A 25,801-nucleotide genomic window follows, 5' to 3' on the forward strand; every position below is an offset into this window, starting at 1 on the left:
TCTCTCTCTCTCTCTCTCTCTCTCTCTCTCTCTCTCTCTCTCTCTCTCTCTCTCTCTCTCTCTCTCTCTCTCATATACGACTTCAGTAATTAATTTCAGAAAAGAACTGCGCACTCCCTTGTTCTCGTCTTCCCGACAGCTCTAATAACAACCTTTTTTTTTTTCCTCCCAATTTGTCTGTTTACCTTTACCTCGCAACCCAAACTATCAAATGAGGGGCAGCGTGGCGCCTAAAACACCTCTTTTAGTTTCCCCCTTCATCTGTATATGTTCACCATACTCTCCTGTTTCAGTCTTTCTCCAATAATAAACTTTTTTTCCTTCTTCCTTTCTGTCTCTTTACTTTCTTTTCCCTTTAAACAGTATTACGAAAGGTGCCTAAAATGACTCCTCTGGTTTTCTTCCTCTTCATTTGGCCAAGAAAAAGCTGTAAGTTGGTAGTATATTGCTTTTATCATTACTACAGTATCTCAGCTCTAAACCCGTCTTCCTATGAACATGAAAAAGCTAATATTGTAGAAGAAAGAATCATTTATCATTTCAGAGGAACACTACAATGGTATCCTCTCATCATCACTTGTTAATGGTAAATAAAGATGAATTATTATAGAACAATCATTACTACGATACTTTTCTTCATCAGCTTATATTTACAACACAAACTCGCAGCCTCATTTTTTTATTATTTTTTTTCAGCTTCCTGTTTAAACGCTACCCACCTAGTACAGTTGTTTATGGAAAAGGTATTAATTATCATGAAAATCGTTAGACAGAAATTTTCATCGCCTTATATTTACAGCTCAGATTTGCTGCCTCATTCCCTTGTTTAACTTTTCTTGCTTGCTTGCTCTCCTGCTTGAACGATCCCTTACCAGAGTTGTTTGCGGGACTTTGAAAGTTTTTGTGTAGGTGGCAGTACTGTTCCTAGCGGTCCTTCTGTCTGGGGATTATCACTTTTATTTTATAACTCCAGGCAGAAGGACAGCTAAGTACATTGCTGCCCCCTATATGAGCTTTGAAAGTCCTTTATTACAATATTACGCATCCATTAAACTTGAAGGACATGGAGCAAATTGAGTAACCTATATTTCTCTATTAACTATTTTGCATCCTTCGTTAACGTCATCTTGAAGGACATGAAGAGCCAATTGTGTAAACTATATTGCTCAATGTTACTTTAATTGCATCTTTTATTAATGTCATCTTGAAGGGCGGGGAGAACCAATTGCGTTAACTTTACTCCTCTTACTTTTTTTTTTTGCATATTTCGTTAACGTCACCTTGAAAGACAGGAAGAACCAGTTATGTTAATTTTAACCTTCTCTATGTCACTTTTTTCGCAATCTTCGTTAACATAATCTTGAAGGACGGAAAGAACCAATTGTGTAAACTTTACTTCTATGTTTCATTTACTGCGTCCTTCGTTAAAGGAAAGAGCCATTTTTTTTTAATAGTTTGTACAGGTAAGGCAGTCAAAATATCCTCGGAAGAACAAGATATAGGTTGCAAAGGTAAAGCGACCCCTCGGTACAAAAAATACAAGGTCGCTTTTCCAATGCAACTTGTTTCTTCTTCTTCCTGGGATGTGTAGTCGGTCTGCCGTTCCCAGTGCGAACTAGGAAAAAAATGTCTGTTCCTTACGCCCATTCTCCACCAGACGTCTCATTTGTTACCCATCACCTGGAACATATACGGGAAGGTTAGATGGAGTTGAATAAAACATAGCTATACTTTAAGAAAAACGTATTAACACAAATTTTCTTCATCTGTTCATATTAATTTTACAGCGCGGCTTCGTTATGCACCTCGCCCTGTTACTGCGTTTGCCTCGTTTCGTCTTCAGCTTCGAATGCCACTTAATTCGAATGCGCGGTAAATAACGTATTAACACAAATTTTCCTCATCAGTTAATATGTACAGCGCGGCTTCGTTATGCGCCTCACTTCGGTATTGTGTGTGCTTCTTTTATTCTTCAGCTTCGAACGTCACTTCATTCGTATGCGCAGTAAAAAACACAACCGTCGTCTTCATTATCGGCTTCGTTATGCAGCTCACTCCGTTTTAGCGTGTGCTTCTTTTCTTCTTCACCTTCGACCGCCAATTAATTCATATGAGCAGGAAAAAAAAGACGTAGTTTTTATTTACAGCACGGCTTCGTTATGCACCTCACTTCGCTAATGGGTATATCCTCCTTTTTTTGTCTTCAGTTTCGAACGTCAATTAATTTGTATGCGCATAAAAAAAAAACTCTACCGTTGCAATCAATATCGTACGTGGTAATAAAAAAAACCCACAGCCATCTAACGGTTTCTTTTCACCGGCGATCATTAAAAGCACAACGAAGCTACTTTTTTTATTCGTTATGTAATGTTTTTTCTGCCTGTCTCGAATGCTTTCTATGGACTCATAACAAAAGAGCATCGATAATCTTCAGAACATTACAAACGGCATTTTCCACCTGTTCAAATTCACGGCACACACTCACTATTTCATTTCGTTATCTACTTTTCTATTCCCTTTGAAGGCCTTGTTTACCGGGAGATAGTAGATATATAAAGAGATAGAGAGGAAAACTCATTACACAACACAACATGGCTACGATATTCCCTCATCAGTCAATATTCACGGCACAAACTCGCTGTTTTATTTCGTCATCTACTTTTCTACCCCCTTTGAAGGCCTATTTACCGCGGGATAGAGGGAGCGATAGATCGGAAAAGAGATAGAGAGGAAAAAATAATTACCTACATAACACAACATGGCTACGATAATTATTCTCTCATCAGTCAATATTTACAGGACAAACTCGCTGTTTCATTTCGCTGTTTTATTTTTCTGATCCCTTTGAAGGCCTGTTTACTGGGGGATATATGGAGCGATGGATAGTTAAAGAGATAGAGAGGGAAAAAAATTACCAACATAACACAACATGGCTACGATAATTATTCTCTCATCAGTCAATGTTTACAGGACAAACTCTCTCTTCCATTTCGTTATCTACTTTTTCTATCCACATTGAAGGCCCATTTACCGCGGGATAGAGGGAGCGATAGATCGGAAAAGAGATAGAGAGGAAAAAATAATTACCTACATAACACAACATGGCTACGATAATTATTCTCTCATCAGTCAATATTTACAGGACAAATTCGCTATTTCATTTCGTTATCAGCTTTTTTTTAACCCCTTTGAAGACCTTGTTTACCGGGAGATACATGGAGTGATAGATAGTTATAGAGATAGAGAGGAAGAATCATTACCTAACACAGCAACGATATTTTTCCATCAGCTAATATTTACAGGACAAACTAGCTATTTCATTTCGTAGCTTTATTTTTCTGGCCCCTTTTGCCAACCGAGAGGAAGAACAAACAATCAACAACAATACACTTACCAAGAACAACACTGTATGGATATTTTTTTAACACCTTGTATTTACCTCTCAAACTTCCTGCCTCGTTCCATTACTTAATTTCTTCCCCCTTGAAAAAAAAAAGAACAAGTAGCGCAGAACAATAATGCAAGGATACTTTTTCAACACTTTATATTTACATGGCAAGCTTCCTGTCTCGTTCCATTACTTAATTTCTGTCCCCGTGAAAAACAACAACATAACGAACAACAATACAAGTGAAACAACATTGCCAGGATATTTTTTCAACACCTTATATCTACATGGCAAACTTCCTGCCTCGTTCCATTACTTAATTTTTGCCCCCTTTGAAAAATAACATAGCAAAAAAAGAACAATATCAACAACAAAAACACGAGAAACAACATTGAAGGATATTTTTTTAACTTATATTTACCTTGCAAACTTCCTGTCTCGTTCCATTTCTTTGCAGCGAAGGAGGCAGTTCAAAGGCATAAAAAAAGAAAACAATAATTAAAAAAAGCCCGCTACTTACTGCTCCTAAAAAGAGTGCAGAGGAGTGGCCGAAAGGGAGGTCAATTTCGGGAGGAGAGGTGTCCTGATACCCTCCTCTTGAAAGAGTTCAAGTCGTAGGCAAGAGGAAATACAGATGAAGGAAGACTGTTCCAGAGTTTACCAGCGTGAGGGATGAAAGAGTGAAGGTGCTGGTTAACTCTCTTAATTTCTGCCACCGTGAAAAACAACATAACATAACAGAAAACAACAACAAGAACAAGCGCAGACTAACAATGGCTGGATATTTTTTAACACTTTATATCTACATGGCAAACTTCCTGTCTCGTTCCATTACTTAATGTCTGCCACCGCGAATAAAAAACATGACAAACAACATTAACATCAACAACACACGCGAAACAACATAACAAGGATATTTTTTCAGCACCTGATATTTACCTCGCAAACTTCCCGTCAGGTTCCATTACTTAATTTCTTCCCCCGTGAAAGGTGACTACCGGTCCACGGAGAGAAAGAAAAAATAAGTATTGATCATAAGAGAACCAAGAACCCGGCGATATTTCTTCATCAGCTTATACGCACAGCACACACCTGCGGCCTCATTCACTTGCCCAATTTTTCTGCTTCCTGTTTGAATGCTGACAACAGTTGTTATTGGAAAAAAGATCAATCGTTATAAAACCAATATTACTGCGATAATAATTTCTCTTCATCAGTTTATATTTACTACACAAACTCATTCCTTAGTTTAATTATTTCTGCTTCCTGCTTAAATGCAACCCACCGAGTACAGTTGTTTGTGGGGAAATAGACGGTATTGATTATCATACAAGTCTTAACATTTATACTTTCTTTCATCATCTTATATTTACAGCTCAAACTTGCGGCCTCATTTCCTTGTTTAACTTTTTTGCTTCCTGCTTAAACGCGACCCTATTAAACTTGTTTGTGAAAAAAAAGGTATTAGTCAGCATAAAAATCTCTAGGCTAATATTTTTTCATCACCTTATATTTTCAGCTCAAACTCGCTGCCTCATTTCCTTCCTTCTGCTTCCTGTTTGAACGCAACTCACCTCTACAGTTGTTTTAGGGAGAAGTTTTAATTTACACAGAACTCTTTTAACCTTTCCTTTCTTCATTACCGTAATTTCCACCCCAAACTTGCTTCCTTATTTATTTGTTTAATTTGTCTGCTTCCTGTCTGAATGCAACATAGCCACAGCTGTATAACGATAAAAGAAGTTATTAATTGCCACAGAACTCTTTACATACCTTTCCTTTCTTCATTACCGTATATTTCCACCCCAAACTTGCTTCCTTATTTTTTTTTGTTTAATTTGTCTGCTTCCTGTCTGAACGCAACCTAGCCACAGCTGTATAATGATAAAAGAAGTTATTAATTGCCATAGAACTCTTTATCCCTATACTTTTCTCTTTCCTCACCTTTTATCTACAACCCAAATTTGCTTCCTCATCTCTATATTCGGTTTGTTTGCCTCCTGTCTGAACGCGGCCTAGCCACAGCTGTTTACAAAGGAACATAACTAATAAAACTTTAAGAGCAGCGCAACATACCACGACATTCCTTCATGTTTTCGACGCTGTTACTCCATTGAATTAAAAAGAAATAAGAGGAGGAGGAAGAAGAGAGAGAGAGAGAGAGAGAGAGAGAGATACAAAAAGATTAAAAGTGAGATAAAAGCTTAGAGAGAGGAATGTGATAAAGGAAGAGGAGGAGGAGGAAGAGGAGGAGGAAGAAGAGATGAGAATATAAAAACGAAGAAGGAGGAAATAAACAGAAAGATAAAAACGAGGAGAAAAAGAGATAAAGAAGAAAGAAAAGACGAAGGGCAAAGACGATAAAAATGGAAACTAAGAAAAACTACCGTCAAAGTTATTATACATCCATACCCATCAGCCTACAATGTCAACGCCTCCCATAGACTAAAAAAATAAAGAGAAAAGTATTAATAAATTCAGAAGAACATTGCAACAATCCTCAGTCCATCCCCTTTGTTTACAGCGCAAAGTCCTCGTGAGTCGCTTCTGTTGATGTGTAAACAATAATGATAGTGACCGATGATGATGATGATGATGGATATGTTGAAGCTCTTACCGGACTTTCTACCATTTGTTTTTTTCTCTCTCCTTTCTCGTTCTCTTCTTCTTTGTTCACCTTCCTTTCTCTTCTGTTTTCAATTCTTCATTCTCTTTTTTTCCTCCCTCTTCGTCTTCATCCTTCCTTCCCTTCTTCCTCTCTTCCTTCTCTTTCTTTCCTCCTTCGTTTTCCTCCTCTTTTCTCTTCTTCCTTTTTCCTTCTCTTCCTTCTCTTTCTTTCCTCCTCCTTCGTTTTCATCCTTCCTCCTCTTCTTCCTTTTTCCTCTCTTCCTTCCCTTTCTTTCCTCCTCCCTTCTCTTCTTCCTTCTCGATATTCTCTCCCTGTCTTCCTCCTCCACTTCCTTCACCAACTTCTTACTCCCTTTTTTTCCCTTTTCTTAATCTTCCCTCTCATTCTTCCTCCTTTATCTTCCCTCTCCTTCTTCCTCTACCTTTTCTTATTTCATCTTTTTTTCCCTATTTTCTTCCTCTTCCTCCTTTATCAACTTCGATTCTCTATGCTCTCACTACACTTTTTTTTATCATTATTTTTCTTATCTTCCCTGTCCTTCCTTCCTCTCTTCCTTCTCCATATTTATTCCTTCTTTCCCTTTATCTCCTTCCCTTCTCATGGTTTTACTGCACTTTTTCATATCTCGTTATTTTTTTTATTTTTCCGTCTCCTTCGTTCTCCTTCTTTACCTTCCCTTTCCTTCTTCCTCCTCTCCTTTTGCCATCTTTTCATTCCCATTCCCTTTCTTCGTCCTTCTCTCCTTTTATCATCTTTCTTTCTTTAAGCTCTTCCTAATGTTGTCTTTCCTTTGTCCTTCTTTCACTTCCGTTCTCTCCTTCCTTCTTCCTTCTCTACATTCTTCCCATTTACTCCATTTTTTCTTCTTCTCTTGTTTATCAGCTTCCCTATTTCAAGCAGTTATTCCTCATTTTTATATCTTTCTTCTTGATCTTCTCTCGCCTTCTTCCTCCTTCCCCTTTTCCTCCTTCTTCTTCCTCTACCTTTCTCACTTTCCCTTCTCTAAACCTCTACTGCACTTTTCATCTCTTTCTTTTTTCCATCTTCCCTCTCCTTCCACTTCCTTTTTTATCTTTCCTACTTTTCTTCCTCTTCCTCTTCATTCTTCATATTCACTCCTTTTCTTCTTTTTCCGCCTCTTTTTTATCATCTTCCTTTATATATAGTTCTTCTCTTCTCTCTGCTTCCTTCTTTACATTAACTTCCTCTTCTCTTCCTCCTCCCTTTCTTTCTCACTTTCCCATCTCAAGACCTTTACTGCGCTTTTTATGTCTTTCTTAATCTTCCCTCTCCTTCCTCCTCCTTCTCTATCCTCCCACTTTTTCTTCCTCTTCCTCCCCGCGAGATGAAGCAACACCACCATCACCGGCTGCGAGATGATGACGGACTTGTTGAAACTCTTATTGCACATTATTTTTATCTCTCCCAGTTTTATCCTCCCTCCCCTCTTCCATCCCCTCCTTCCTTATTCAGCTTCGTCCTTCTTCTTTACCGTCCCTTTCCTCCTTCCTCCTCTCCCTTTTCCATCTTCATATCCATTCCCTTTCTTCGTCCCTCTCTCCTTTTATCATCTTTCTTTCTCTAGGCTTTTCCTGAATTTTCTTATTTTATTTATTTTAGTCAACAGAGAAACTACACAAACAGACAGCAAGACGACAAACAGATTATCTAACTTATGAACTGGAAAACAAACCGGTAACTCCTGACTGCCTGACTGTCTAGCTAACAAATTAACTAACTGATTGACTAACTGAATGACTGGCTAACTAACCTACTAACTACTACTAACAAACTAACTTACTAATTGACTGACTGACTGGCTGACCAACTAACCAATTGACTTACTAACCGACTAACCAGCGAGCTCACTAACTGACTGACTGACTGACTATCTGACTGACTGACTGAATAGCTAACTGAATGACTATCTGAGCAACTACTAGTAATTAACTGACTGACTGACTGACTTACCTGAGTGTCCATCTATAAAAGTGGCTGATTCATTGACTGACTGAAGGACTGATTAACAAACTGACACTCACTATATCTAAACATGTGACTAAACGAGAGAAACATCATCATCATCATCATCATCATCATCATCATCATCATCATCATCATCATCATCATCATCATCGTCATCACTATCACCATCACCATAGGAGGAAGTGAACCAAAACTAACTCTTCACAACGTCACTATTTTTTTTCCCCTCCTCGTGTTCGCGTACCGACAGAAAAGTTCGCACCTTTGCTTACCCTACGTCATGTTGCTTATAGGACGAGGATAAACATTTCGCGGTAGTGCATGGCGGTGGTAGTGGTGGTGACGGTGACGGTGGTGGTGGTGGTGGTGGTGACGGTGACGGTGGTGGTGGTGGTGGTGAGGGAGGTTGTCTTATCGAGGACTTGTTTGTTAAGTTGTGTTGACCGTATCGAACCATATACTCATCTTTCTTTTTTGCTCCTCCTCTTCCTCTTCATCTTTCTATTCGTTCTCTTCCTTCTCCTTTTCATTCCTTTTTATGCCCTCCTTGCCTCACTTCCTCCTTCCATTTCTCCTTCTCTTCTTCCCTCACTCCCCTTTCTTTTCCTTCTTCATCTATCGTTTTCTTCCCTTCTTTTCATTCCTTTCTATGTCCTCCTTGCCTCACTTCCTCCTTCCATTTCTCCTTCTCTTCTTCCCTCACTCCCCTTTCTTTTCCCTCTTCATCTATCGTTTTCTTCCCCTTTCTTTTCATTCCTTTCTATGCCCTCCTTGCCTCACTTCCTCCTTCCATTTCTCCTTCTCTTCTTCCCTCACTCCCCTTTCTTTTCCCTCTTCATCTATCGTTTTCTTCCCCTTTCTTTTCATTCCTTTCTATGCCCTCCTTGCCTCACCTTCTCCTAGTCTTCCTTCCTTCTATTTTTCCCTCTCTTTTCCCCTCACTCCCCTTTCTTTTTCTTCTCCTAATAGCGTTTTCTTCCCCATTCTTTTCATTCCTTTCTATGCCCTCCTTGCCTCACCCTCTCCTAGACTTCCTTCCATTTCTCCTTCTCTTTTCTCCTCACTCCCCTTTCTTTTTCTTCTCCTAGCGTTTTCTTTCTTTTCATTCCTTTCCTATAGCCCTCATTCTTCATCCTCCCTTTTCCTTCCAATGTCCATCTTATTTACTTTCTCCCTTTACTCCTTCTCTTCATTTTCATTCTTTTCCTACATTCTCATTCCTTCAACTTCTTTCCTTCAATCTCTCTTCCATCCTAAGACTTTTTTTCTTCTTCCTTCACCCCATTCTTCTCCTCCTCCTCCTCCTCCTCTTCGTTCTTACCCTCTTTATTCTCATTTTCATTCTTTTCCTACATTCTCCTTCCTTTAGCCTTCCTTTCTTTTTTCAATTTCTCTTTTTCCTTCACTCCCTTTTCTTCTCCTCCTCCTTCATTCCATCCTCGCTCTCTCCCTCTCATTCATTCTTTTCCTACCTTCTCCTTCCCTTTTCCTTCAAACTCCCTTCCATGCTATTCCCTTTCTCTTCTCCCCTCACTCATCTTCTCCTCCTCCTCGTTCTTCTGCTCTTCCGCCTCCTCATTTTTACTCCTTTCCCACTTTCCTCCTTCCATTTTTCTTCAACCTTCCTTCCTTCCTCTTCCCTTTCTCTTCTCCCTTCATTCGTCTTTTTCTCATCCTCCTTTCTCACCTCTTCCTTGTTTTCTTTCCATCATCTTATTTGTTTGTTCTCCTCCTCCTCCTCCTCCTCCTCCTCTTCGTCTTCTTCATCTTCCTGTCCTCCTTCTCCCCCTCTTTATTCAATTATCTCTTTTTTTTCTTCTCTATCCCTTCCTCCCTTTTGTTTAGTCTCCTTCTTCCCTTTTCGGCCATGCTCCTCCTCTTCCTCTTTCACCCTCTCCTTCTTTTTCCTTTCTTCCTTTTTTATCCTCCCCTGCTCCTCTTCCTCTTTCTCCCTCGTCCTCCTCCCCTTTGGCCTTCTCTCCGCCTGCTCTGAACTCGTCCGTGGTTATATATTATTTTATGTTCGATAATGAGCCTAGTGTGTGTGTGTGTGTGTGTGTGTGTGTGTGTGTGTGTGTGTGTGTGTGTGTGTGTGTGTGTGTGTGTGTGTGTGTGTGTGTGTGTTATTTTGGCTTATTATATTTTAAAAGTCTACGGAAGAAGCAACTAATGTTTCGATATCAGATGTTATGAGTAATGTGTGTGTGTGTGTGTGTGTGTGTGTGTGTGTGTGTGTGTGTGTGTGTGTTTACCTGTGCCTGCGGATTTGTTTACGTGAGGTAGTGCGTGAGGGTGCGTGGGTGGGTGTGTCCTTCGATTGATTCTCGGCCTTCCCAGCGTAGGAGTAAGGTCGCTGCAAACCCTTGGCGTGTTGGCCGCCGCCGGGTCGCGACAGACGGCGCTTTATCACCCGCCCACCCAAGTCAGGCACCTCAGCAACAACCCTTTACTTTTTCTTGTTCATTTTGTCCTACTTTTTGTTCTTGTTCTTGTTTTTGTTCTTCTTTTTTTCATTCTTTTCCTACATTCTCCATTCTTCATCCTTTCTTTTTCTTCAAATTCCCATCATATTCCCTTTCTCTTCTTCCCTCCCCCTTCTTCTTGTTCTTGTTCTTTTTCCTGTTCTTGTTTTGTTCCTGTTATTCTTTTCTTATTTTTCATTCCTTTCATTTTCTTTTTCTCTTTCGTTCCTCTTCTTCTTTGTCTTTTTTCTTCTTCTTCCACTTTTCATTCTTTTCCTCCACTCTCCATTCTTCACCCTCCCCTTTCGTTCAAACTCCCATCATATTCCCTTTCTCTTCTTCCTTCACTCTTTTCTTTTCCTTCTTGTTCTTTCTTTCTTTCTTTCTTTCTTCTGCTTCCTCGTCTTCTTCGTCATCTGCTTCTTTCTTTTTTTCTTCTTTATCTTCTTCTTTTCGATAGCTCTTACCCATGTTATAAGGTCGCTGTTTTGAGTTTGTGATTCGGGGTTAAAATGAATACCAGATGTCCTTTCCTAACGTCACGCGGAGGCACTTGGGGTTGAACTGGCTCGCTCGCAACAAACACAACCTTCCTCTCCCCTCCAGCCACGCGCCGCCCATTCCTCAGCACCTACACGTCTTATCACCTTCCTGTTTCCCTTAGACCAGGTACAAGTTTATCCTTCCTACCGCCTCCCTCCTTGCCATGCCTACTACTCTCCCGTTTTCCTTTATTTTCTCTTTTTTCCCTTATTCTTACACACAACCCCCCCCCCCCCTCTATACTCACACATTCATACACACTTCCCTTCCTTCCCTTCCTTTCCTGTTGTCTATTTCCGCTTCCAACATTGTCATGCCTCCTACTCCCTCCCGTTTTCCTTTATTTTCTCTTTTTTCCCTTATTCTTACACACAACCCCCTCCCCCCCTCTATACTCACACATTCATACACACTTTCCCTTCCTTCCCTTCCTTTCCTGTTATCTATTTCCGCTTCCAACACTGTCATGCCTCCTGCTCCTTCCCGTTTTCCTTTATTTCCTCTTTTTTCCCTTATACATACACACGTACACCCCCACTCTATACACACACATTCATACACACTTTCCCTTCTTTCTCTTCCTTTCCTGTTATTTAATTTCCTTCTCTTTCCTTTTTTTCCCTTTTCTCCCATATCCACAACCTTCTCTTCTCTTTTTTTTCTTACACACACATACACACACACAAAAAAAAAAACATTCATACACACGTCTTTTTTCTCTTCCCTTTTCAGTTCTTAAATTCCCTTTTCTTTCCTTCTTTTCCTTTATTTCACCACATTCTATCACACCCATAACCTTCTTTTCCCTTCCCTTTCCTTTCCTTCATGTCTTTCCCGTCCCTTTACTTACCCGTCCACTCACACACTTTTATTTCCTTCCCTTTCCTTCATGTCTTTCCCGTCCCTGTCCTCATCCATCCACCCACACCCACACCCATTCCGTCCTGTCCCTTTACGAACCCCACACATCCTATCCACACACACCTACCCCCGCCAATCTCATCCCATTCCTTATTTCCTCCTCTTCCATTCACACCCTATCCTTTCCATTATTTTTCAATCTCGCCAGACACACCTGATCACTCTTTTCCACACACGTAAGAGGTCAGCTTTTACCACACTTTTTGTAATTTTCCTCTTTACCTTTCCTCTCCTTCATTCTTTTCTTCTTATTCATCTTCCCTTATCTTCTCTTTTCAATCCTTCCTTTCCTCCCTCGTTTTCATCTTCCATTTTTTCCTTTTTCCTTCCATTTTTTCTTTCCTTTCCTTCCTCACTCCTCTCATTCCTTGTTTATCTTCCCTTCTCCTCTCTTTTCAATTCTTCCTTCTCTTTCTTTCCTCTCTCTTCGTTTTCATCCTCCCCTCTCTTCATCCTTTACCCGCCTCTTCCTTTTTTCTTTCCTTTTTTTCTTTCCTCTTCTTCATTCTCTTCTCTTTTCAGTTCTTCCTTCTCTTTCTATCATCCCTCTTCGTTTTTATCCTCCCATCTTCTTCCTTTTTCCTTTCCATTTTTTCTTTCCTTTCCTTCCTCATTCCTCTTATTCCTTGTTCATCTTCCCTTCTCTCCTCTTTTCAATTCTTCCTTCTTTTTTTTTCTCCTTCGTTTTCACCCTCCCCTCTCTTCTTCCTTTTTCCCCCTCTTCCTTTTTCATCTTCTTTCCCTTTATTCCTCCTCCTCCTCCTTCTTTATCACCTTCACACCTTACCCTTTCCATCCCTTCCCATCTTCGCCAACCGCACCAGTTAACTCACTCCGAGACATACACGGTCGGCAAACACACACACACACACCAGTCTCATCCCTCCCCATCACACCCCTCCACTATTCACACCTTACCCTTCCCATCCTCTCCCATCCTCGCCAAACACACCTAACCACTTTCTCTACCTCTCCCTCTCTCTCTCTCTCTCTCTCCCACACAGGTACACGGTCGGCAGGTCCATACAGCTGTTCCTCTACGTGCTGGACATTGCCACGGACGTCAGCTTGGCAGTGGCGGATTATCGAAATGGTAAGATATACAAAACAGGAGCGTCTGATGTTTGTTTCTTATCTGATTATAAAAGTCTCTCGGCATTCACCTTTAGCGAGTCTATCTCACTCTTTTCTTCCTTTGCTTAATTTTCTTATGCATGAAATAGTTGCTTTTGCTATACATGATTGACAAGGGTTATGACACATCGCGATAGTCTAGAAAAATGAGTTTGGTGAATAATTAAGTGAACGAGAAAACGAACGAGACTCCAAAACGTAAAAGAACTAAGAATATGAGTAGCATGAAAACAAAGCGTACGAATTATTAGTATTTAACCCACGATAAGGAGTAAGCAGCACCGGGAGATCATTACTAGGGAGAAGCAGAGTCATAGGATAGGAGAGTGTGGCCATATTCATCACAGGCGCCACGAGTTGCCGAAAGAGCCGCGCGAAATTCAAATTGACACTGATAGAATAATGTTTTTTTTCTGTGTGTGTGTGTGTGTGTGTGTGTGTGTATGTGTGTGTGTGTGTGTGTGTGTGTGTGTGTGTTCGTTACTTCTCCGAGATCTTTTCGATACCCAGAGCACCAAAAAACACAATTGTCTCAGCCTCAATTTGAATTTCGCGCGGCTCTTTTGGTAACGTGGCGCGTGTGATGAAGCTGGGCAAGCTCTCCTACTCGATGACTCTATGGAAAAGGTTAGAGCTAGATCAGTAATAGCCTATCAAGAAGCAGCCAAGACCATTTAGTTTTGGATCTTGAATTTGAAAGTGTTATGTGGAAAGTTAGGTGAACAGCAGGGATGTTGTGTTAGTATTAGTGATTTGAAGAGACTGGGGAAGGAATGGGAAGGAATGTGGTAAGTTGAGTTGGTAAAAGAAATGTGTTATTATTAGTGATATTGAAGGGCCTGGGTAAGGAGAGGAAAGAAATGTGGTAAGTTACGTGAAGAAAAGGAAAGTTGTCTTTGTATTACTGATATTTAAAGGGACAGAGGATGGAGTGGGGAAAAAGTGAGGTAAGTTACGTGGAGAAAGGAAATGTTGTGTTAGTAGTTGTAGTATAGAATGGACTGGAGAAGAAATATAAAGGAGTTTGGTAAGATGCGTGAAAAAAAAGAATGATTGGTGAGTATTCGTGATATTGAGAGGACTGTGGAAGTGGAAAGTGTTGTGGCAGGTAACATGGAGAAAAGGAATATTGTGTTAGTATTAGTGATATAAAAGGGATTAGAAACGGAGTGAGAAGAAAAAGAAAGGGAAAAGTGATACTGAAAAAAAAATCGGGGAAGGAGTGGACAGAAATATAGTAAGTTACGTGAGGGTATGGAATGCTGTGTAAGTATTAATGATATAAAAGGGATTGGAAACGGAGTGGGAAGAAAAAAAAAGGGAAAAATGATACTGATAAAAATCGGGGAAGGAGTGGACAGATATATAGTAAGTTACGTGAGGGTATGGAATGCTGTGTTAGTATTAATGATAAAAAAAGGAATAGTGGAAGGGGCGGGAAGAAAAGAAAGAGAAAACTGATACTCAAGAAATCGAGGAAGGAGTGGACAGAAATGTGGGAAGATGAGTGAAGAGAAGGAATGTTGTGTTGGCCTTTGTACTACTGAAGGGATTGAGGAGGGAGTGAAAAGAAAAGAAAGAGGTAATGATGTTGATGGGGCCGAGGAAGAACTGGAAAGAAATGTGGTAAGATACGTGGAGATAAGGAATGTTGTGTTAGCTTTTGTACTATTGAAAGGACTGAGGAGGAACTGAAAAGAAAAGAAGGAGGTAGTGATGTTGATGGGGCCGAGGAAGAACTGGAAAGAAATGTGGTAAGATACGTGGAGATAAGGAATGCTGGGTTAGTATTTGTGATGTTGAGGGATCGGGAAAAGGGAGGAAAGAAATATGGTAAGTTATGTGAGGAAGAAATGTTATTGATATTGAGGGGATCTGAGAAGGAGTCGTAAGTATAAAAAGGGAAAGTTAAGAGGTATAAAATTAGTGATGTTGAGGGGTCGGGAAGAGGGAGAAAAGAAATATGGTAAGTTATGTGAGGAAGAAATGTTATTGATATTGAGGGGATCTGAGAAGGAGTCGTAAGTATAAAAAGGGAAAGTTAAGAGGTATAAAATTAGTGATGTTGAGGGGTCGGGAGAAAGGAGGAAAGAAATATGGTAAGTTATGTGAGGAAGAAATGTTATTGATATTGAGGGGATCTGAGAAGGAGTCGTAAGTATAAAAAGGGAAAGTTAAGAGGTATAAAATTAGTGATGTTGAGGGGTCGGGAGAAAGGAGGAAAGAAATATGGTAAGTTCTGTGAGGAAGAAATGTTTTAGTGATATTGAGGGGATCTGAGAAGGAGTCGTAAGTATAAAAAGGGAAAGTTAAGAGGTATAAAATTAGTGATGTTGAAGAATCGGGAAGAGGGAGAAAAGAAATATGGTAAGTTATGTGAGGAAGAAATGTTATTGATATTGAGGGGATCTGAGAAGGAGTCGTAAGTATAAAAAGGGAAAGTTAAGAGGTATAAATCATGCACCATTATCTGGACCGACGGCTGGAGGTCAAGGCAAGGCTACGGCCATTAAGAGTGTGTTTAGAAAAGCGAAAGTCGATTAAAATGTTTGCTCGGGCGATGCGGCAGTTAAACCCATACTTAGAGGTTAGCGAGGGAATTACTGAAAGCGCCATTGTGGAGTAGTGTTCTCTGTGTACAGGAAAAGAATAAGCAGCTAAAAATAATTGCTTCTGGTATATATAATTGACAAGGTTCCTGACGCATCGCAATAGCCCAGAAAATAACTTCGATTGATACTTATGTGAAAGAGCAAACAAATTAGACTCCAAAACGCAAAGGAAACATTATACAAACATGAGTATTATTTTTTTTTAATCTACGATGAATAATATAAAGAACAACGGGATGAAACGAAAAACTAAAGCCGTAGAATATATAAATGACAGTTCGTATTTTTCGCTTATTAAATCTAAAGTACGCTCCTGGGACATATAAGCCTTTTCTATGCTGTATAATATTGTGTTTTCCGAGTACAAGGGTTGAGCAGGATTATGGATTAAGATAAACGAGAGAGAGAGAGAGAGATGAAAAGAGAATAAAATAAAATAAAAATAAGAGATGAAAGTAGGAAATAAAATACAAAAGAAAATAGATACAAGGAAATAAGGCAAGAGGAAAAGAAAAGATAACAGATAGAAAAAAAGGAAAAAAAGAAGAAACACGAATTGAGAGTAGAGAGAAGGCAAAAGGAGGAGAAAAGAATAAAAAGAATAAAAAGATTAAAAAAGAGGAGATAAAAGAAAAGAAGAAACGAAAAGAGAAAAGAAAGGACTAAGAGTTGAGAGAAAGAGGGAAGAAGAAAAACGGCAAAGAAAAATGTGTAGAACAGGACAAAAACGAGAGAAGAGTAGAAAGAAGAGAAGAGGAGAGGAAAGCAAGAGGAGAGAAGCGTCATTAAATGTTCCTCCTTATTGATGTCGAACGGAGTGCACAATAGCCAAGCCAATTTGGGTCCTCCGAACAGGTATTGTCTCCAGGTGAAATATTATTCGCAGGTAACGCTATTGTGCCGATATAATTACGCAACGGCCCCTAGCAACACACACACACACACACACACACACACACACACACACACTTTATGTAACGAGACGACAACAACAACAAAACACACACACACACACACACACACACACACACACACACACACACACACAGGCCCTGAAGCGCTTAACTCCGTTCTAATCACATTTAATCTCTTGTAAGTATATAAATTTTGCTCTCCGTGTCCTCCATCACACATTTTTTTTTTCACTCACTGATATTTCAAAACTCTTTCCTACATTTTTTTTCCTTTTACGTTTCAACACCAATCTCCATTTGACTTTCTTTTTATACCATTTTTTTTGTGCGTGTTTAGCCTTTAACCTGACGTAATCTCTTTTTTTTTTCTATTTGTTTCAACAGCTGATTCCGCTTTACTTTACTATTATAATGTTCTTTTGGATGTCTTAGTAGTCTATGTGTTTTGTACTTTTTAATTTTTCTTTCAGTGTGTAGCCTACTTCCATTAACTAGACGTAATCTCCTATTTTCCATTTTTCCTTTCGTTTCATCATCGGGTTCCTTTTTATTTCACTTTCATAGCGTCGCGTGTTGTTCTTGTAACTGTGTCTTGCATTCCTAAACTCTTTTCATTCTGAACAGCCTTTACGGTAATCTAGTTTTCTATTTTTTCTTCGTCTCAATAAGTCTCCGTTTTACTTTATTTTTATAACGATATGTTTGTGTGTGGTTGGGTGTCATGTCCACAACTTTTTTGGTACCATTGTATCCAGTAATTGACTTGACGTAATCTCACTTCATTCTTAGTTGCTAGCAGAACCAACAAATATAGTTTCTGCTGTTTACTTCCTTTGTTCCATTTTATTTTCGTGTTTATTTTCATCACTATTTTTCTTTGTAAATAATTTTTCCAGTCTTCCAAATCGTATTCATATCACTTATTAGAGCCAACATGATTCTTCCTCTTTTCTCCTCTCAGCTTCTATTCACAGCCTTTCCTCTATTTTCCAACTCCGCTCCTATTCACTGTCTTCCTGTGTGCCGCTCAGCCTTGCCCTCCTTTCTCCCTTTCACCGTCTCCCTGTGGCGGCGTTACAGGCGACACCACCTTTGCGTTCATCAACCTCGCTCTGGTCTTCACCCCTGGCTTCCTGTTCGTGATGTTCGCCCTCACGGACATACTCAGCAACAACACGGGGTTCCTGGCGTGCAGCAAGGCCTTCCTCTGGTTCTTCAGCTTCCCTCTCCTTCCCTTGTGGCCGGCTGTCCGGTGAGTGTGATCCTGCAACTCTCACGTAAGGATGTTTCGTTGCTGTGTGAATGTAGAGCACATACGCAGCGTTGCCAGATTATCGTACTCACCGCATTGTATTTATCATTTTTAAGCCTCAGACACTCGTACATTCACAAATAACGATAGAAAAATAAAGTTAAGGTTAAAACTGTTACTTATCGATGTTTTTATTTTGCCATAGTTATCGGTCAGACACTACGAAAATGCAATGCGATGAGTACGATAATTTGGCAAGGCTGCCCATACGGTTCCCGGTGTGCTCCAAAGCCGTCCTCCTGGGTTCTTGCAGTATATATCAAGGGAGTGTTTTGTCTCCACTTGCGCTCTTCTAATCTTCTCTTATAGACGGTTTTTAAGTGAGAATACGTATGTCTCACCTATTTTTTTTCTTTTTTTTACAATAAAGGAAGGGGAAAAAAAGCCAGCTATGCGCTGCTCCTGCAAAGAAAATAGAGCGAGAGGCCAAATGGACACCTCACTGTATAGATGAGCCGAAAAGCAAGTCAAGGAAAATTCTGGGTGTGCTGCTGGGCAATACTTTGTTTTTGTTTCACCTTCCTCCATGCATTCTTGTTATTGAATGTACTGGGCGCACGTATGTCACTCGCGAGAAGAAATATCAATGCTCATACATCTCGATATGTAGCGAGGAATTTATTGGCACGCTGTAAGTGAGTGTTCCTCTGTATCACCTTTCTCAGTCCTTCCTTTGTTGTACACCGTTGTATAAAGGTGAATAAATCCCTCAAGAAAACTCTATAATGTAATACGGGGGACTGGGCAACGTTCATGTGGCTAAATTTCAACCTTCTCGTCTACCTGGAGGTAATCACTGGCTCTCGCTCCCCTCACAGAGAATAAGTGATCAGATGAGTGATGAAGCTGCTGCCAAACAGGCTTTCTTTTGGCGGTGATATTACGTGGCTTCCTTTGACGTGTGTTGGAAATATGATTGTGTACGCAGCAGCCCTGGCCAGCCATGCATGATTTACTAATCGGAAGAATAACTTTAAAAAATACAGCGATCGTGTAACAGATGAAAAAGACTAAATTTTGACAAAGATTCAGTTAAAAAAAAATCTTACAGTTACAAGGTTTGAATAAAAGATAATAAATTGACAATGTTCGTGCAAGAATGTTTAAATGTACAAGGTTCGAGTAAAAACTGGAAAAAAAATCATGGTTCGATTAGAAATAAAAAAAAAAGGTTCAAGTAACCAAGAAAATAATTTGACAAGGTTCAGTAAATCAGTGGCCTACTTTGAATTTACAAGGTTCAGGAAGAAAAGTTATTTGAATTTACAAGATTCAAAAATTAATTACCTGAAATTTAGAGGTTGAGGACAAAAGAGTTGAAAATAATAAAGGTCAGGAAAAAAGGAGGTACATTTACAAGGTCACGAGTAGATAAATTTACAAGGTCACGAAAAAGTGGATAGATTTACAAGGTCATAAAAAAGTGGATAGATTTACAAGGTCACGAAAAAGTGGATAGATTTACAAGGTCACGAAAAAGTGGATAGATTTACAAGGTCACGAAAAAGTGGATAGATTGACAAGGTCACGAAAAAGTGGATAGATTTACAAGGTCACAAAAAGTGGATAGATTTACAAGGTCACGAAAAAGTGGATAGATTTACAAGGTCACGAAAAAGTGGATAGATTGACAAGGTCACGAAAATGTGGATAGATTTACAAGGTCACAAAAAGTGGATAGATTTACAAGGTCACGAAAGAGTGGATAGATTTACAAGGTCACGAAAAAGTGGATAGATTTACAAGGTCACGAAAAAGTGGATAGATTTACAAGGTCACGAAAAAGTGGATAGATTTACAAGATCATGAAAAAGTAGATAGATTTACAAGGTAACGAAAAAGTGGATAGATTTACAAGGTCACGAAAAAGTGGATAGATTTACAAGGTCACGAAAAAGTGGATAGATTTACAAGGTCACGAAAAAGTGGATAGATTTACAAGGTAACGAAAAAGTGGATAGATTTACAAGGTCACAAAAAAGTGGATAGATTTACAAGGTCACGAAAAAGTGGATAGATTTACAAGGTCACGAAAAAGTGGATAGATTACAAGGTCACGAAAAAGTGGATAGATTTACAAGGTCACAAAAAAGTGGATAGATTTACAAGGTCACGAAAAAGTGGATACATTGACAAGGTCACGAAAAAGTGGATAGATTTACAAGGTCACAAAAAGTGGATAGATTTACAAGGTCACGAAAAAGTGGATAGATTTACAAGGTCACGAAAAAGTGGATAGATTTACAAGGTCACGAAAAAGTGGATAGATTTACAAGGTCACGAAAAAGTGGATAGGTTTACAAGGTCAGGAAAAAGTGGATAGATTTACAAGGTCACGAAAAAGTGGATAGATTTACAAGGTCACGAAAAAGTGGATAGATTTACAAGGTAACGAAAAAGTGGATAGATTTACAAGGTCACAAAAAAGTGGATAGATTTACAAGGTCACGAAAAAGTGGATAGATTTTCAAGGTTATGAAAAAGTGGATAATTTACAAGGTCACGAAAAAGTGGATAGATTTACAAGGTCACGAAAGTGGATAGATTTACAAGGTCACGAAAAAGTGGATAATTTACAAGGTCACGAAAAAGTGGATAGATTTACAAGGTCACGAAAAAGTGGATAGATGTACAAGGTCACGAAAAAGTGGGCAATTTACAAGGTCACGAAAAAGTGGATAGCTTTACAAGGTCACGAAAAAGTGGATAGATTTACATGGTAACGAAAAAGTGGATAGATTTACAAGGTCACGAAAAAGTGGATAGATTTACAAGGTAACGAAAAAGTGGATAGATTTACAAGGTAACGAAAAAGTGGATAATTTACAAGGTCACGAAAAAGTGGATAGATTTACAAATTAACGAAAAAATGGATAATTTACAAGGTCACGAAAAAGTGGATAGATTTACAAGGTCACAAAAAAGTGGATAGATTTACAAGATCACAAAAAAGTGGATAGATTAACAAGATCACAAAAAAGTGGATAGATTTACAAGGTCACGAAAAGTGGATAGATTTACAAGATCACAAAAAAGTGGATAGATTTACAAGGTCACAAAAAAGTGGATAGATTTACAAGGTCACAAAAAAGTGGTTAGATTTACAAGGTCACGAAAAAGTGGATAGATTTACAAGGTCACAAGGAGATCAATTTCAAAGTTCAGGAAAAAAGTAGATACATTTGCAAGGTCACAAGTAGATAAACTTACGAGATCACGAAAATAATAGATGCATTTGCAAGATCACAAGGAGATAAATTTAAAAGGTCACGAAAAAGTATATAAATCTGAAATGAGTATGAAAATGGAAGCTGAATAGACAACGTTCATCCGCCAGTCATTACCAAGAAATTACAAAAAAAAAAAAAAGGAGAAATTACACAGATAAAGGAATCTTGGCTTGTGGATTTGGCGTTAGTTAAAAAAAAAAAAAAATAGAGTAAACTAAAGAGAAAAAACTAAACAAACACCAGGCAATAATTTAAGGAAGTTTCTGTAAGTTCGTTAGTGGTTCAGGAGATTGAGAATTCCTAGCTAATACGAATCATGGCTGGAGAATTCTTCGTTGGATTAAAAAACGAGAGCAGTGGTATAGCTTGTTACTTAAGGCAAGGCTACGTTCAAGAATTCACCACAACAAAACTAATAAATTCTTGGTGAGGTACGAGCACACCTCACGTCTCTTTCTAGTGCTCTCTGATATCTTTGTTTTCCCGTTCTCTAACCATTCCTTCCTTCCCCCAGTTCGACATATATTCAACAGACCCTTAAGTTTCATCACTATACTTTTTTCATGCATTTCCGCTTACATGTAATTCCCCAGTACTTTATCTCAGTTTAATTATTGTTCGGATCCTTCCCCCATTCCGAGATGTATTCGTTTAACATTCTCCCTCCTTCAAGTTTCATCAAGTCACTTTTTTTCATGCATTTCCACTTACATGTAACAGTTCAGTATAGCATCTCATTTTGTATTTATTGTTGAGATCTTTCATCGTTTCCGAGATATCTTTGTAGATGGACCCACTCCCTTTTGTTTCTCCTCAAGATAATTTACTTTTATGATATCCCACCAGTTCATTATTCCTCAACATTTCTTCGTCAACTCTACTCTATTCAGGAGCAGTAAGTAGCGGGCTTTTTTTTTTTCATTATTGTTTTCTTTTTTTTTACGCCCTTGCACTGTCTCCTTTGCTGTAAAAAATAAAAATAAATAAACATTTACTCTCAATACATATCAGTCATCCTTCCACTTCCTCCAATATATATCCCTTGAAGGCACTGTTTTTCTCGTATAATTTCTCCATCATCCCTGAATACACTCACTTTCACTTTTCTTCTTCCAATAATGGGTCAGTTCATCTTTACTTCACATTTCCTTGATCATTCTTTAACAATAACTTCGTATTTCCGAAATATATTGTACACCTAACCACTTTCTAACTCCCTTCACACCACATCCTCCCATCTCTTCATCTTTCCCCTTCACCATACATAACTGAATTGACTCACTCAGACATACACTTTACTGTCTTCCTTACCCGTCCTTTTTTTTCATCATCCATTCAGACAGTCTCCAGTTCATGCTTTCAATCTATTTTTTTTCTTTTTCCATTTCTCTTTTAAGTCTTCAAAATGCCTTTACGGACAGCTTCGGTTTGAATCTTCCTCGAGTTTTCCTTCGCTGTTTCTACAAGTATTCACATTTCTTCCTGTTGTCCCGTTTCTTTGGTGGTTCAGCAATGTTCTCACTTTTCTATTAGTACATTTGATCCTATATATCTTCCCTTTGATTGCTGTTGCTGTCTTTTTCTTTCCATTGATGCATTAAGGTTATCACTTTCTCCTTCACGATTCTCTGATCATCATATTGTTCTTCCTTTCCTCTTCCAGAAGTACAATAATTTCCTCTATACCTCCCTGCTCCTATTTTTCGGCCTTTCTTCTATCATTAAGATGTGCAAATCGTCTACTTCACGTTTCTCTGATCATCATATTTTTCTGCCTTTCCTCTTCCAGTAGTACAGTCATTTCCTCAATACCTCCCTGCTCCTATTTTTCTGCCTGTCTTCTATCATTAAGTTATGGAAACCGTCTACTCCACTTTTCACTGATCCTTCCACTTTCCTCTCCTATTAACCTAAATCCTCTATATCTCACGTTCCTTCGCCTTACAATCATTCCTTCATTATTCAGACATTTAAATCTTTTTGTTCACGCTTCCCTGATTTTCTTGGCTTTCCCTTTTCCGTTAAAGATTCAAATCCTTTACATCGCACGCTTCCTTGATCCTCCTTGTATTCCTCTGACTTTCCTTTTCCTTTGGCGAGTTCGATTCCTCAACTTCCTTTTCCATCAGTACTTTCAATCGCCGTTGCCATATTATCGTACTCAGGGCATAGTATCTACCGGTTTCTGACGCCTAAGTATTGCCAAGAAACATGAGGAATTAACTATTTTAACGATGAATATAAATTAATCTTGTTATTGGGGACCAGGAGACAGATTTGGGGTCGGAAGTCGGTAAATATAAGAGGCTGAGTACGACAATCTGGCAACGTTGCTTTCAGTTCTTCAACTTCCTCTTCTATTCACATATTCAAACCTTTTACCTCCTCTTCAATTTAGCTCTTCAAACCCTCATCTTCTCTTCCATTGGTAGTTTCAACTATTCAATTTTCTACATATCAATACGTGCATTCAATTCCTCAACTTCCTCTTCTATTCACATATTCAAACCTTTTACCTCTTTTTCAATTTAGCTCTTCAAACCCTCATCTTCTCTTCCATTGGTAGTTTCAACTATTCACTTTTCTACATATCAATACGTGCATTCAATTCCTCAACTTCCTCTTCTAATCGTGCAATCTCTTTCTTAATTAACCTACTCTTCCATTTAGATATTCAAACCTTCTAAATCAACTTTCATTAACCCATTCAAAATATCTAAGTACATTCACTTATTCAGTTTTCTACCTAACAGTACGTACATCCAGTTCTTCAACCTCTTCCTCCATCAGTGCATTCAAACTCCCCAACTTCCTCTTCCATTATAAGCCATTCAAACCATCTACATTCTCTTCCATTTAGCCATTCAGATCCTCCAATTCCTCACCCATCGCCATGTAATCCCTCCACTTTACGTATCCTTGATGTCCCTGTTTAGGCACTGCGAGCCACTCTAAGCTTTGCCTGCGTGTTGACTCCCGACTCCCGGCCTCGTAACAGCGCTAGCGTCAATCCCGGTGAGTTACTGCTACACGTTCCGCGGTGGCCGGGAGCCATTGTTCTTATGGCCAATCAATGAAGTCAATGCACAAATTATAAGTCGGGAAGCAGTGTATGAGATGTAGCGTGGCGGTGGTGGTGCTGGTGGTGTTACTGTGGTGGTAAGTGTTGAGTGGAGTGAGTTGGTGATAATGTGACCTTTCATCATTATTGTTGTTATTTTTGTTGTCGTCACTGTTATTATGTTTTTTTTTTGTGTGTGTGTGTGTGTGTGGTGCTGAGAGGGTGAAAAGAGGGACCAAAACAAGACAGGGAGAGACATGTGAAGTGAATAATTACACACACACACACACACACACACACACACACACACACACACACACAAACACACACACAAAAAAAGAAGTAAAATGAAAGAAGTTAAGCCATGAAATTCAGAAACATACACAAGCAAAACACGAAACGAACAAGTATAAACAGCACAACGCTACACACACACAAACACACTCACCCCCCCTCCCCACACACAACTCCACTCAACCCCACACACACAACTCCACACAACGACCCCCCCCCACACACACACACAACTCCACTCACCTCACACACACAACTCCACACAACGACCCCCACACCCACCCACATAACACCACACAACCACGCACACCAACCAGACCCCATACCAACACTACAACCCACCAAACCATCCATATTCATCCCCGTCCCCATCCACCCCCACCAACACAACCCAGCTCACCCCCTTCCCCTCCCTCCTCTCCACACGCCAGAGACCTGCAAAAGATCTACCACAGCGTCATGGCACTCCTCCCGGGGGCGCGCGAGGAGCATCTGGCACATCTCAACAGGCCCACGCGTTCCTACCTCCTGAAATTCCTAGAAGCGTTCACCGAGGCAGCTCCGCAGATTCTCCTCCGCCTTTACAAGATCGCCCTACGCCGCCAAGAGCTTCCCTTCTCCAAGATCGGTGAGCGAGAGTGTGTAGGGTGTGTGGGGTGCGAGGAACTGGTGTGTGGGGGTGCGTGGGTGCCAGTGTGAGGGAATGATGTGAGGAGGTAAGGATGATGATGGTAATGAAGGGAAAACGGTATGATCAAGAAAGAAGAATGGAAATGAAGGGGGTTAGGAAAAATGTTAAGCAGCTGGAAGGAGTGAAAGGTGTTTGTAGAGTGAGGGAATGCTGTGGGAGGGTATGTAAGATGATGATAATGAAGGGGAAAAGGAAAAGTGGTAAGAAACGATATGATCAAGAAAGAAGAATGGAAATGAAGGGGGTTAGGTAAAAAAAATGTGCAGCTGGAAGGGGTGTAAGGTGTTTCTAGAGAGAGGGAATGCTGTGGGAGGGTAAGTAAGATGATGATAATGAAGGGGAAAAGGAAAAGTGGTAACAAACGGTGTGATAACGAAGAGAGAAGAATGAAAGTGGAGGAGGTTAGGAAATAAAAAAAAGTGCAGCTGGAATGGATGTACGGTGATTGTAGAGTGGAAGTATGATGGAAGCAATGAGAGGAAATGAAAAGAAATGGCTGAAAATGGTATAATAACGAAAAGAGAAGACTGGAAATGCAGGTTAGGAAAAAAAAAGTGCAGCTGGAGTAAATGTAAGGTGTTTGTAGAGTGTGGAAGTATGATGGAAGCAATGAGAGGAAAGGGA

General features: G+C 39.6%; 1 protein-coding gene and 1 long non-coding RNA gene across 6 annotated transcripts in view; both read left to right on the forward strand.

Moving 5' to 3' along the window:
- LOC127003231 (uncharacterized) overlaps positions 1-25,801 on the forward strand; it is a 69,471-nt gene that overhangs the window by 28,269 nt on the left and 15,401 nt on the right. For all 5 annotated transcript variants that reach the window (XM_050869618.1, XM_050869621.1, XM_050869619.1 and 2 more), the window contains exons 3-5: positions 12,934-13,022; positions 17,670-17,841; positions 24,918-25,114. In XM_050869618.1, the coding sequence (XP_050725575.1) occupies positions 12,934-13,022; positions 17,670-17,841; positions 24,918-25,114 (458 nt within the window). The remainder of the gene's footprint in view (positions 1-12,933; positions 13,023-17,669; positions 17,842-24,917; positions 25,115-25,801) is intronic.
- Positions 17,883-22,031, forward strand: LOC127003232 (uncharacterized). Its single transcript, XR_007757020.1, has 3 exons — positions 17,883-19,313; positions 19,955-20,010; positions 20,815-22,031. It is a non-coding gene; the product is annotated as an uncharacterized LOC127003232 (long non-coding RNA).

The sequence above is a fragment of the Eriocheir sinensis genome, chromosome 25 (assembly GCF_024679095.1).
Source record: "Eriocheir sinensis breed Jianghai 21 chromosome 25, ASM2467909v1, whole genome shotgun sequence".
In the NCBI taxonomy this organism is placed as follows: domain Eukaryota; kingdom Metazoa; phylum Arthropoda; class Malacostraca; order Decapoda; family Varunidae; genus Eriocheir; species Eriocheir sinensis.